Raw genomic sequence first — 13,093 nt, 5'->3', positions numbered from 1 at the left:
CCGGTGACGCAGGTCACGCGCCACCGTAGGTTAAAGATTTACCTGCTTTATTTTATTTTATTTTTTTAATACTTTTTGTGAAAATGAGACTGATACGATGATTAGGGTGCAGTGTACATTAACACAAAAAAATGTGTTACTAACATGCACAAAGACACACAAATGGTTGTTTGTTTTTTTTCTCCTCTACACCCCTTGCGATCGACTTGGGACTAGTCCACGATCTACCGGTCAATCGCGATCGACGTAATGGGCACCCCTACTTTAGAAGTTTCCCTCCACCAGCACACCCGAATCAACCGATGAGCTCATCAGCAAACTCTCCAGAAACCTGATAATGATCCTGATTATTTGAGTCTGATATGTTGAAGGAGGGACCGGATGTGGACACCCCTGATATAATGTTTTTATGTTCAGGGGTGAGCTACATCCCTGAAAAGGTTTTGGCCCATCCGGGGGAGAACATAAGTCTTTACTGTGTGTTCAACGACCACAGCATCAATGCCAACTCTGCTGTGTGGATGCGGAACTTGGAACAGCCTCTGTCTTCCAGCCAGTATCACTCAGTCAACCAACGGGTACGGGTTCAAGCTTTCCTTCTTTAAATGGCTGTTGTATATTTCCAAACCGTTGTCCTCACAAACTGTTGTCCGAACCAGGTCAGCCACATCACAATACAGCCGTCAGACTCAGGGATGTATGAGCTGCTACAGTGTAGGGCAACAAAGGAGTGGCCCATCCCTTACAGCATCATCTATGTAGAAGGTAAGCTGTCGTCATAAACGACAGAAAAATCATCTACATTTAAAAAAAAAACAAAACAAAACAAAGCCATCACCGCTGTAACTTTGAAAAAGACGTATGTCCATTTTTATTTAATTTTTTTTACGTTAATGGGAGGTCTGCATTCAGCTTCAACATCTGACGAGTTCCTACATGACTGGTGAAAAAGCGTCTTATGACATCATGTACATAAAACATATCTCAGTGTTGATGTTGGACTTGTCAGTCAAAATGCACGTATGTCCATTGAACGCCTTTCCCCAACAAAAAAACATCCCGTTGTCTGCTCGCACGGATCCGCCTACACTTCCTCCTCCAGTGGAACGAAGCAGACATCTTTTGATGCTAAGGTAAAGTTGGTCAATATTCTTCGTCTTTGTAAATTGCTTTTTTGCTGCTGTCAACCTCTTGTAATGCTATCTTGATGTCAAATAATATGCCATGTCCGCAATGTAAATACAGCCAGCATTTACTTTTTAATACACGCCCAGGTCAGCCATTACTGTAGTCAATGCCCACAACTGTGTTGTTTACGTGTTCATTCTGAGCAACTAAATGTTTCTCTTTTTCAACCCACAAAAAGACCAATGTGATAAATCTGTTGTGCATTCAAGGCTGGGAACATTGACGCTGCCACATGGGACGCGCACTGCCCATTAAAGACAAAACAGACCACCAAACACATGGACAAAACAGAGGCAGGCGAAAAGAACATTTTGTGAATGATCTGCTATGTCCCAAGCTTCAAGCCTCTGTTCTACGTTACAAGACCAAGTTCAGTGTGAAAGCAGATGATGCAAAAAAAGTACCTGTGGCACGAAAGTGAAGCTGGTCTTGCCTTGTGGATGACCTTGAAGCACACCTATCGTATTCTGAGTCCCTTATCTGGAGCCTTGGATGTGGCTTTCAAAGACGGAATCCCATTTTGAGCGATGCCCTCCTCAAGTTTGTGACTTCGCAGAAGACAGTGACATGCAAGTATCTTGAAAGAGGACAACACACAAATGCGGTGTTATTCAACGCATCGTGTGACAGAGAGAGGGAACTGAGGCACGGAGACAGGCATGTTCCAGCCAGTTACACTGCAGTTATCCGGGGTGCTCGCTCTCCTCCCAGGCCTTAACAAGTGAAGCACTTGGACAACACTTTTTTAAAGGTATTTAATTTATTATTTTTAATTGATTCATTCTTAGCTAATTGCTTTCCTGCTACGTATTTCACACACAAGCTAATAACTTTATGTACACCGCTTAGATCTGACAGTCCTTTCTTGAAATACACATCACATCACTTGTCCACTGAATGTCTTTTTTGTCTCTTCTGGATATAAGGTATCAGATGGATGAAACAACGGACTATAAACTGTGCCACTCAAGAGGACTGGGAACTTGTCCCTTAGGAGGAAGGAGAGCACAAATGTGACCAGACTGTACACATCTAAGAAAAAAAACGACACAGCTCAAATTCAATCATCTTCAATAACTGAGGAAGGGGTTGTTCTCCCAGATTTCAACTCCTTCTATGATGGTCTTCACCATGCATAATTGCTTTATGTCAGACATGTTCAGAATTTTATTAAAGTATTATTTATTCAAAATATCCATATTATGTGTATGCTTATCTGTTCTAATTGTACTTTTGTGTTCTTATCTTGTGTTTGAAATTTGACCTGTTATAGGTGACAAAGAGGGAAGAAAGAGTGAAAATCGACTGGGAAATTTTGATATGGTAGTTTATTACATGTGTATCAAATTATCCATCATGAATAAATTCATTAATGTTTATTAAAACAACAAAGCAATCATAACTTTGCCCCTCAACAAGGCATCAATTAATGAATTTATTCCTAACTGATGCCATTAATGTTGTAATCAATCTTAGCGTCATTAGTACTTATTATTGATCAAATTAATAGTATTTGTGTTGATTAATGAACTGGTGTGAATCTCCGAATAACACTTGGTAATTGTTAAATGTTCATCTTATTGTTAAGTTTGGGTAACATCAGAGGCTCTACTCTTGAATAGAGTCAATAGTCATCTGGCTCACAGTTCTGAGTTTAGGAGTTCAAATCCAGGCGCTCGTTTTCCTGTGTAGCGTTTGAATGTTGTCGCAATGCTTCCGTGACTTTTCTTTGCTTGTCGGGTCCACCCGCTCTCTTCCACATTTCAAAAGTCTACATATTAGGTTCATTGAAGACTTTTTGCCTTGCAACTGGCTGGTGACCAGTTCAGGGCGTACCCCGCGTCTCGCCTAAAGTCAGGTGGGGTAGCCTAAAAGCACATCTAATGAGGAAAAGAGTATTAAAAAAATGGCTGAATGTTATGTAATATGAATGTAGTTATTGTTCTCCTGCTTTCATCACTGAAAGTGTTTGTTCCGTCTTCCTGCTTTTGACAAAGGCAGGAAAGAGAGTGGAGACCTGTGACACTGTGAACTTGAGTATCACATTGAAGTATGGGCTCTTCTCGTTTTCATTTTCCTTACACTACAATATTTGCATCTCTGTGTTTTTGCAGGGGCCTCGATTGACATCAAATGTGAAACCAGTGGTGACATTGACGTGATGGACTGTAGCTGGAACAACACTTGGTGGATCAAACCCAAATTCCAATACGCGTAGGTCATGATTCTTATTCAGGAGCTGTTGACTTTGGAGTGCCCTCACTTGTCCTCATGTTCATGAATACTCAAATCAGTCCTTGTTATTATGCGCGACCTCACTGAACACAGCGTACTGAACACATGCTATTTTGGGTCACACCCTCAAAATACATGTGTCCAATCCTGCACAGCAAGAGACCGCCAGGAAGTTGCTCAATGTTTTTTTTTTTTTTTTTCCTCTTTACTTTTCCTTTCTTAACCTCGGAGCAATATATGAAGTGAAGAGTAAAACTTAATAGCTAGCATTTCTGTCGAGACATGTTTTCTAACAGTTGTGCCGCACTTTTACGTCTGTCTTCCAAGTTCTTATTGTAATATAGTCAAACTACAGTTCATTTGCATTCATGATTACAATCCCCCCCCCTCACACCCCCATGGAATAATTGACAGTAAACATTCAAAAAAGGATTTCAAATGTGGGATGTCATGTTTGCAAAGTTTTAATGAAAAATGTGATAGCTACCCTAAAAATGATGAATGTCTTATCCACAGATGGACTGACCTACCCTGTGATGTGATGGAGGAGAGAGAGAAAAAGGGGGAGGAAGTTGGAGAGCTGGGGCCTGACTGTCTTCCGGTCCGATCCAAGCAACAAGCCTGCACCATCCAGGACATACGGAGGAATTGCTACAAACTGTGGCTAGAGATGCTTTCCCATCAAGGCCCTTTCAGATCCAAACACATCTACATATCACCTCTAGATCATGGTAAGTAACCTGGATGTCAAATCTCTTGACAATACACATTCATGAAAAGCCATCAAGGTTTCAGAACCAACCACCACTGCAAACCAAAAGAAGGCAGCAGCAATCCAATACAGCAGAGGAGAGACAAATTGATTTTTTGGGTGGTATCTTTTTAAAAATACTGTATGCATTTTAAACTCCCCAATATTTTTTACTCTCACGTCAGCAAAATATTAAACACAGCAAACTGCAACGCCAGTGTTGAATTCTGGCAGTGCCAGTCAAAAGTGAATATTATTTTTGAAAAGCAAAATATTTGAAACAACTCCCGTATTGAATAACATTACAATATATTGTGCAAGAGGTCTTAATGTTGTGGCTCATCACTGTAGAACGACCATTTTCAAATGGTGGACCGCGGTTCGCATCCGGAACCAGTCTAGGTCTCATAAAAGAAATCAAGCCAGTTGGTGCATTGACACTGTCCCATTTTTTTTTTTGTTTTGTTTTTTTTCTCACATACGTGTATGTCGCTGTATTCGGTATTCGAATAGCTCTTGTTGTCATCATAAGAATCCAATTAAACCGTTTGTGTAAAGACATTTACGGAACTGAAGACATAGGATGCGGCATGGCCTCTTCCTAACCAAAGTTGACTCAGAAAACATAGTTTTAAAGAGTGAATGGACGGCCCACTGCTTTTCTATTCTCCCGGAAGCCAGCTCTATCATTGTGTCTTATATGTTGGTTTTTAATAAGGAGAGGTCAGAACTCGCAAGATAACCGAACAGGGAGCTCTGGATGACAAGCCAGCAAAGAGCAAATGAATGTTCGCTCTGGATAGCGTGGATTTTGAGGCAACGTAAATGCGCCTTTAGGAACGTTTCAGTCATAAAGGAATGTGACAATGCAGCTGCAGACGTTAGTTGACGGTAAACCTCTTTTTTTTTCCTGATTTACTTTAAGGTTTGGCTTAATTTGACTGTTTTGTGTTACTTAAAATTTCGTATGAGATGCCTGTGCTGCTTTTTCATAAAATTGTTTGCCAGCCTTTCTGCATTCCTCATTGCACCCCATAGCCAGAAAGGAATCTGCTGTATGCAGTCAAGTGAAATGAGACACAAATACATACAGTATATCGGGGAAACTCTTTTGAGGACAAAAATGATAGAGAAAGACGGATGTTATGATAGAGTGAGAGAAGTGATCTACGTGAAGGTGGTAAGGCCATCTCTAAAAAAGAGGTGGCTGACGACACCACCTATCCCCCACATACCATGCTGTCTTTTAAACATTCCCAAGAGATTCAATGATTTCGCCTCTGACCAAAAAAAAAAAAAAAAGTCCCCTGTGATTTTCCACCCAACAATTTATTGACCAACAGAGGCTTCTCATGTCCGCAAGGCATCTTAACGACGGTCATTTGCATCCCAAAAAATATTAGTGATGTGAGGAAGCCACAAAATTAAAAGTAAAAACGCCACCGCCTGTAGAAGGTTCATCGTAGTTCATAATGCTTGCACCACCCCCCTAAAAAAAACAACTCCAATGTCCTTCACATTACTTTGGATCGATTGAGCTATACGGAATCTTTTTAGCTGCTTTTTGTCTCTTACACACAGACACTCACTATATAATATCATGGCAAAATCACGAAAATGTAATATTGTTTTTATTATTGATGACAGAGGCTGTACACAATAAAATAGTAATAGGCTACACCCAGATGCACGCACGCACATGCAAACACAGCAACCACAGGCATGTCTAACCAAAGGAAATTAATAAATACATATTTTTTTAATTCTGGCTAACTGCAGAAAAACACCACTCCATGAGTGTAGCAGCAGTTTTTTTTACACTGCAGAAAATACAAAATCGAGCCCGACACTGACCAGGGGCCTATTTCACAGAGGCTTTAACGAACTCTGTGTCAAATGCTGAACTCTGAATTGATCTGCTCTGAGATAGGAAACTCTGAGTTTGTGATTCCAAAACTGCGGATTTGAATCAGTTCAATCAACTCTGAGTGTCTTCAACTGGAGTTAAGTGCGTGCACCACAGCCATAAAAAGCCAGGATCAATGAATCTCCGATTTGACGAGTCACCACGGCAACAGCAAGAGGCAGTTTGCGCTTTTCACCCCACTAGAATTGGGAGTTTGAACAGGAAGAACTGCTTGGCCGCTCGGTCGGGTCAATGCATAACTTTCAATGCGGTCCTTTGTAAACACGATAACGTGGCAGGGGAAAGCTGTGGTCTAGAAATTGATTTCATTTAGGTGCAATCCTGCGGGGTTTACATGCGCTTGGCTACAGCTGAAAATGAAATATAAAAACATTGTTCAAACAGGTAAAACACACTTTTCTGACCGCCCTGTATACAGTTGTATAACCAGCCTATTTCTGGGTAGAACTGGTACAATCGAAGAGGGTCTTAGGACAGACAGTCTAGTTGCGATCGATTCAATGCCTTGAGAATGAACATCGTCTGTTCCTCCACTGTCTGACTTGCAGTAAAGCCTCACAAACCGTCCAATGTGAAGGCAGTGAATCTGCAAAGTGGGATTCTGAGGATCACGTGGGAACCTCTACCTTTGCATGTGCAGGGACTCCAGTGTCAGTTCCGTTACCACTCTCCTTCTGCCATCAAAGCTCAGCCAGAGTGGAAGGTGAGCGATTCTTTGACAGTTTAAAAGAGCAAAATGAGTTTGATTAAAGAATAGTTCCATGAATTACAATTCTTCTGAAAACCTACATAGTAAGTAAAACACATGTATGATGTCTGAATGTCTATGGAGGAACAATTTGTTCCGGGATGATTCGCCCCCCTCCCCCACCCACCCAGGAAACACGAGAAATGGAAATACTGTAGTTGTAATCTGTTTTCATTTTAAATATGGATTTTGTATGTTTGTTATTTAATAAATCAAAAAGAAAATGCCTTGTGAAGTTCTGACATATTGGTTTAAACTTTTGTGAACATTTTCAGGGAACAACCCTTTACATTTAATGTTAGTGTTTCGAAAAAAATATTTTCCAGAGTGCATTTCAATGGGCGTCAATGATACGTTCTCATTCTTCAGGGGCCAGCATAGGCTCTATTCCATATGAATAGTGGAGGAATACGATATATTGTTCATGAAACAGTACGTAAATACAGCACTGGTAGTCAACCAATACTACAAAATTTTTTCGCGATGACAGAGTCACGACAGCATTTACACTTATGAGAAGCTAGTGTAACAACATACCAGTTTGCAGTTCTGTCCTTCTTTACTGTAGGTCTTAAAACATAATGCTAATTTAACCAAGCTTTAAAAACCATCCTAATCCATTTTTGAATAAATTATCAGAAACAACCACCTTGTCAACTTGATGAACTTGAGGCATCAGGTTTCCATTGTAGAAATAACATGGCTTCCACATGGCCCTTTTTTTCTTTTCATTCAGTCAAGAATGAGTGAAGGTTGTGGTTGTGCTCTTGCACCATGATCTTTTCCCTTATCTGACCATTTCGTCTCATTAAATGCAGCTCAGTAATCCAGTGTGGGTACCGTCAGCGGAGATTCCGGTTCCAGACATGTGCCAGGTTTATGCGGTTCAGGTGAGCTGCAAACCCGCCAACCGCACTGGCTACTGGAGCGACTGGAGCGACTCGGTCTACTCTGTACCCCAAAACAGTCAAGGTAGCAATACACCAACACATGATTTTTATCACTTCCCTTGCACGAATTCACACTTTCCGAAATAATTATGAACCCATAGCAGCGTCACCTTTCCGCCCTTATATTTTTCCTGCAGCTCCAGAACATGGCCCTGATTTTTGGAGACTTCTTGAAAATGATCAGCTCACGAACTCGACAAATGTTACTCTTCTGATTACGGTACAAAGCATGTGACGAACATATCCAGTTCATAGTATTGCAAATAATGTGTTGATTTGCTGTTTGTAGCCTCTTCCAAAAATGAGCCGCTCCTACTGCATCGATGGATACATAGTCCAGCAGCAGACTTCAAATGGTATTGTGAAGAGGGAGAAGATTGAGCTCCTGTCCTCCTACAGCTTTGAGTGGAAGCAAGATCTCCAAAGTGTGACAGTGGAAGCCTACAACAGTCTGGGGAGTTCCAGAAAAAACATGATCATGACACTGGACAGAAGACCTAAACGTGAGTCATCAACCACAAGACGTTTATTCTTTATACCACATAATGGCCTTTCTGTACACAATTCAAGATGAATGTGTTCTATATTTGTTTATTTATTTTCAGTTCAGTGACTATCAGCCCTTTTCCCAAAATGTTAAATGACCTATTTGGGGAAAGTGCTGGCATTAGAGCTTTTTTTTTTTTTTTTTTTTTTTTTTTTTTTTTTTTAAATGTGCTTGAAAAATCAAGATCGGCTGGCTCGTGGAAGAGGAACAAGCACAGGGCTGAGGACCAATGAACTGGAATACAGTGCATTCCTGTTTTTTTTTTGTTTGTTTTTTTAATTGATGCCCCAACACATGTGCATTTAGTCATAAGCACAGTATTCTGATTCAATTACATTTGTTGGATTTTATTCATATTGCATCAAAAAACCCTGCTCTCATTCAAAAGTGTGGCGGAAGCGGACAACACGTCAATGACTTGCCGACTGCACATTATGCCCCCTTTTCAAATTAAACATGACAGGTGTGCACATCCACGTACTTAAACAAAGATTTGCTTGTGAACAGGTGGATAATGGCCTACAACTCAGTTGTGCCAAGCAACCCACCCACCAAATCATCTTCTGTAAAAACGAGGCATCCTTTTAAAAGGGCAATTAAAAGCCTTTCCAATGGTACCATATGTATGTGAACATTTTATAGTTGTGACACCACTGCTCTGTCTTGTGCGCACATCAGGCCGGAGCGTGCGTTCTTTCCGCGTGCTGCTTATCAACGGCACTTGTGTGTCTCTGCATTGGAGCCTCGTGGACAACAGCTCGACTCCACTCTTCATGGTGGTGCAGTGGGCACCACAGCGGCAAGATGGCTTTGATCTGAGCAAAGCTCACAGTGGGCGCACCTGGGCCAGGCTGCCCTCCACCGATTGTTCCGTCCACCTAACAGGTAATACAATTCACTCTCTGTGCTTCATTTTCTCAATATTAATGTTATAGAGGCTCAGTCGAACAAAGTGTTGTCAAATTTGATCTTTGGTTTCAGGTGATTTTTATGCATCTGAGGAGTACGGCTTCTACTTGTATCCTGTGTTTTCGGAGGGCGAGGGCGAGCCTGCCTTCACAATAGGTATGCAAGTCAATAAAAGCTCATCAAGTCATTGTATTGTTATCCCACGCAAAAAGTGGCAAAGCACTGCCACTTCAAAACTTCTGATGTGTCTGTCCCACATGATGTAGCCACCAGAGGAGACCCTTCTGCCTACATGACGTTGCTGATCATCGCCCTCCTCTCCATCGTCCTCTTCATCACCCTGGTCCTCTCCCAAAACCAGTAAGTGTAGCTTAGTGGCTTCATGGATGACATTTATATCGATTGACCAGGCACACTCATTTTTTTAGCTAATGTAAGAATGTTAATGGGAGTGCGATATATATCTCCGTATCCTTAAACCAGCTGTACTTTATTGTCAGGATGAAAAGGTTTGTGTGGAAGGATGTGCCCAACCCAAAAAAATGCTCCTGGGCAAAAGGACTCAACTTCAAGAAGGTACAACAATACCTGAAAACTTTGATTCATTCACTCTTTTCCACTCTCACACGTTGAACTGCCGCACCTTATTTTTTTATTGTGTGGAGTTTGCATGTTCTACCCGTTCCTGCGTGGGTTTTCTCCGGGTACTCCGGTTTCCTCCCACATTTCCAAAAACATGCACGGCAGGTTGATTGTACGCTCGAAATTGTCCCAAGGTGTGAGTGTAAGCGTGGGTGGTTGTTCGTCTCTGTGTGCCCTGCGATTGGCTGGCAACCGGTTCAGGGTGTCCCCTGCCTACTGCCCGAAGACGGCTGAGATAGGCTCCAGCACCCCCCACGTCCCTTGTGACGATAAAGCAGATCAGAAAATGGATGGATGGATGGATGGATGGATGGATGGATGGATGGATAAGTCCCTTGGCCCAATAATGGTTGAAAAACAGTAATTTGGAGAAATAGACCAGCATCCCAATCTTAATTGCGTTAATCTCTGCAGGCTGACACTTTCCACGAGCTCTTCCAGTCCTCAGATATCCTGCCAGCTTGGCCGCTTCTGCTACCCTCCGAGAACATTTCCAAAGTGGTCATCATGGAAAAGGCTAACATGTCAGTTCTGAGCGGAGCCTTGGTCCGCAGCCCACTTATAACCCCAACTCTCGACGCAGTGTCCTGTCCATTTATTGAAGTGGACCAAAACGTCATCCCGTCCTCAATTCTAGATTTGGATATTTTAACCAATCCCAGGCCACAGCTTGATGAGCTGCAGCTCATTGATCCCCCACCGAGCGTCCTGGAGAATTCAGCCCAGTCTTCAGTCGCATATGCCGCAGTGCTGCTTACCAACGCTAAGCAGGAGCTACAGTCCATCCATCTCTCGGACCGGGACGGCAGCGGCAGCAGCTCCAGCGATGAGGGCAATTTCTCTGCCGACAACTCGGACATTTCTGGCTCTTTCCCCGGTGGCCTGTGGGAGCTGGAGAGCTGCCATGACCGAGAGGTGGATGATCCACGTCGATCCTGCTCCTACAACTCAGTGGAAGAACTTTCTGAACCATCCGATCAAGAAGATGCAACAGAAGAAAAGGACTTGTACTATCTCAGCATGGACTATCAAGCGGAGAATGAGGAGGGTGAGGGAGAGGTCAAGCAGAAAGAAGAGCTGCTGAAAAGTGTTACTTTGAGCAGAGATGGCTGCTCAGTGGAGTCGCACCTTACGCCCACTGAGCTGGTTTCCACATCCACGTGCGACTTAGCGCCACTCTACATGCCCCAGTTCAGGACTGCACCGTACAGCAGGCAACTGCCAGATTGAAAAAGCTCATGTGGTTGGCGCAATGTTCCACATTAGATTTCACGTATTGTGAGCTGCATCATCACTAAAGACTTGGCAATCAGGTCCTGCGGACTTAAATTGACATTGAATGTCAAAAAGCTTCAAATGGTGTGTAACTCTAGAGTGATGTTCATCAATGCTGCTATTTCTTTGTTCAGTGTGAGGTACTGATCCTCGCAGTAGAGGTGTATTTTATTCTGATTGGGCCCAAGTTTTGGCTCAGCCAAAATGCTTCTCTGCAGTCATGTTACAATGGTCGCTGATGAGTGTATGTGAGCTCAAATTATGTCCTGAATAAAACATAATGAGATTTAAGAGAATATTTCAACAGGGAGAAAAGAATGCTGTCATTTTATAGATTCTGTGGCTGCAACTCTTGTCAGACAGCTTTTACGTGACAGATGTCATTTACGTTGTCATCTTTTGTAAATAAAACTCGCATATAATACGCAAAGGCCGAAAGAAGAGCTGTGTGAAAACATCTGCCTTCATAAATACAATCAGATCATGAACATTGTACTGATTAAGGGTCCAGTGAGCCTAAATTAGAAAAAAAAAAAAAAAAGAAAATACTGTAATATGGTGAATAACTGTTGTTGCACATTGATATATTTTGTCTATTTTTTCATGGTGAATATAAATGATTTGTAATTAAACTCATGCATGTCTTTATTAATAGCCCAGTGAGACCATCTGGCTTATTGCTTGATCCCGTCACCCTTCTGGAAATGAACATGGCTTTGCACAACAACAGGTTTGTTCAAGTTAGAATGTGTAAAAATGTTTCTGTTTAAAATGAGTCACGCTTAAAAGACTCCTGTCGCACAGTTGGTAGTTGAAAGACACAAACAACCCGCACTGAGACTACTCAACAACAGTAATATGTCGGCTCTCTGTGGTTGCAAATGATAAACGCAATGAGTTTGACTGCCAAGTATATGTGGCCTTATTGTATAATTATTTATGACGCATATGTACAATTAATGCACAATTATTCAATTACCAGTAGGCTACTACTGATCTCAACCCGACATATGTATACACTAAGCATACTGGTTATAGGAATCAATTTCTTACTTTCGTTTCCAAAATAAATAAATAAAACACTTTTTTCAGGGCACTGGACATGTTTGATTTTTGGACTAACAACACTAGGGTTTTTTTTTTGTAACCATCATTGTTTTTCATTAGGCTCTGCCTTCTTTATCTTTTATGATTGAAACATTTTTATCTTTGATATTTTTTGAAATACTGGAAGGTGACAGCAAAGTGAAAATTTCACTGTGCAGCACTTACCGTTGTGTTACTGTGGATCTGACAGTCTGAATCAACCTAATAATTCAGAGTACAACAAAGGTATTACTACTTTTGGAGGAATTTAGGAACGCAATTGGCACCTTGAAATTACACTCCGTCAGACTGGTGTAAAATATTCAAAGAAGAACTGTCCTCCATTCTGCTAAGAACTTTTTCCTGGATTAAAGGGGACGTGAAGTAAAAAAAAAAAAAAAAAAAACCTTTACAATAATATGTTCTATGCACTCTAAGTCTTAAGTGTCAAACTCTGGTCCTGTAGGGCTGCCATCCTGCATGTTTTCCATCCCTCCCTGTTGCAAAACACCCGATTCAAATGATCAGCTCATCAGCAACTCTGAGGAAACCTGATATTGATCCTGTCAATTTGAATCAGGTGTGTTGCAACAGGGAGAGATGGAAAACATGCAGGTCAGCGGCCCTACAGGACCAGAGTTTGACACCTAAGACTTAGAGTGCATAGAACATACTGTAAAGGCTTTTTTTTTTTTTTTTTACTTTCACACCAGCAGATTTGCAGTGCAGAAACAATTATTAGTTGCCAAAAGGTTCACAACTATTGTTTGACTGCTTCTATTCCGTCCAGGGACTAACCTTCAGAAACTAAAATGAACCATTTAAACCAAGATGG

At 41.6% G+C, this 13,093-nt stretch overlaps 2 protein-coding genes across 9 annotated transcripts in view; both read left to right on the top strand.

Moving 5' to 3' along the window:
- The window catches only part of LOC109519035 (leptin receptor-like), a 43,891-nt gene extending 31,972 nt beyond the window's left edge, over positions 1-11,919 (top strand). For all 6 annotated transcript variants that reach the window (XM_019875298.1, XM_019875299.1, XM_019875296.1 and 3 more), the window contains 11 exons: positions 3,303-3,402; positions 3,940-4,154; positions 6,650-6,804; positions 7,668-7,821; positions 7,937-8,019; positions 8,089-8,302; positions 9,025-9,231; positions 9,328-9,411; positions 9,522-9,615; positions 9,756-9,831; positions 10,312-11,919. In XM_019875298.1, coding sequence (XP_019730857.1) covers positions 3,303-3,402; positions 3,940-4,154; positions 6,650-6,804; positions 7,668-7,821; positions 7,937-8,019; positions 8,089-8,302; positions 9,025-9,231; positions 9,328-9,411; positions 9,522-9,615; positions 9,756-9,831; positions 10,312-11,127 — 2,198 coding nt within the window. In that variant the 3' untranslated portion in view covers positions 11,128-11,919. The remainder of the gene's footprint in view (positions 1-3,302; positions 3,403-3,939; positions 4,155-6,649; positions 6,805-7,667; positions 7,822-7,936; positions 8,020-8,088; positions 8,303-9,024; positions 9,232-9,327; positions 9,412-9,521; positions 9,616-9,755; positions 9,832-10,311) is intronic.
- On the top strand, positions 198-2,219 carry LOC109519038 (leptin receptor-like). 3 transcript variants are annotated; one of them, XR_002168868.1, is made up of 5 exons: positions 198-578; positions 660-765; positions 1,103-1,133; positions 1,398-1,909; positions 2,115-2,219. XR_002168868.1 is itself a non-coding variant. In XM_019875305.1 (4 exons), the coding sequence occupies exons 1-4, from the start codon at positions 363-365 to the stop codon at positions 1,441-1,443; spliced, it is 399 nt and encodes a 132-aa protein (XP_019730864.1). In that variant the 5' UTR covers positions 198-362; the 3' UTR covers positions 1,444-1,937. The 3 variants fall into 3 exon arrangements, 2 of the variants coding, with proteins under 2 accessions (XP_019730864.1, XP_019730865.1); XM_019875305.1 differs by lacking the exon at positions 2,115-2,219 and having other exon boundaries at positions 1,398-1,937; XM_019875306.1 differs by lacking the exon at positions 2,115-2,219 and having other exon boundaries at positions 1,367-1,937.
- Positions 11,920-13,093: the final 1,174 nt, after the last annotated feature.

This window comes from Hippocampus comes, unplaced genomic scaffold, assembly GCF_001891065.2.
Source record: "Hippocampus comes isolate QL1 unplaced genomic scaffold, H_comes_QL1_v1.1 scaffold132, whole genome shotgun sequence".
In the NCBI taxonomy this organism is placed as follows: domain Eukaryota; kingdom Metazoa; phylum Chordata; class Actinopteri; order Syngnathiformes; family Syngnathidae; genus Hippocampus; species Hippocampus comes.
This window is presented reverse-complemented; position numbering and strand designations above follow the sequence as displayed.

Coding starts and splice junctions, on each gene's coding strand:
- LOC109519038 (XM_019875305.1), top strand. CDS start 363: ATGTTGAAGGAGGGACCGGATGTGGACACCCCTGATATAATGTTTTTA. Junction 766..1,102: donor CAGCATCATCTATGTAGAAG/GTAAGCTGTCGT, acceptor TTCCTCCTCCAG/TGGAACGAAGCAGACATCTT. Junction 1,134..1,397: donor AGACATCTTTTGATGCTAAG/GTAAAGTTGGTC, acceptor TGTGCATTCAAG/GCTGGGAACATTGACGCTGC.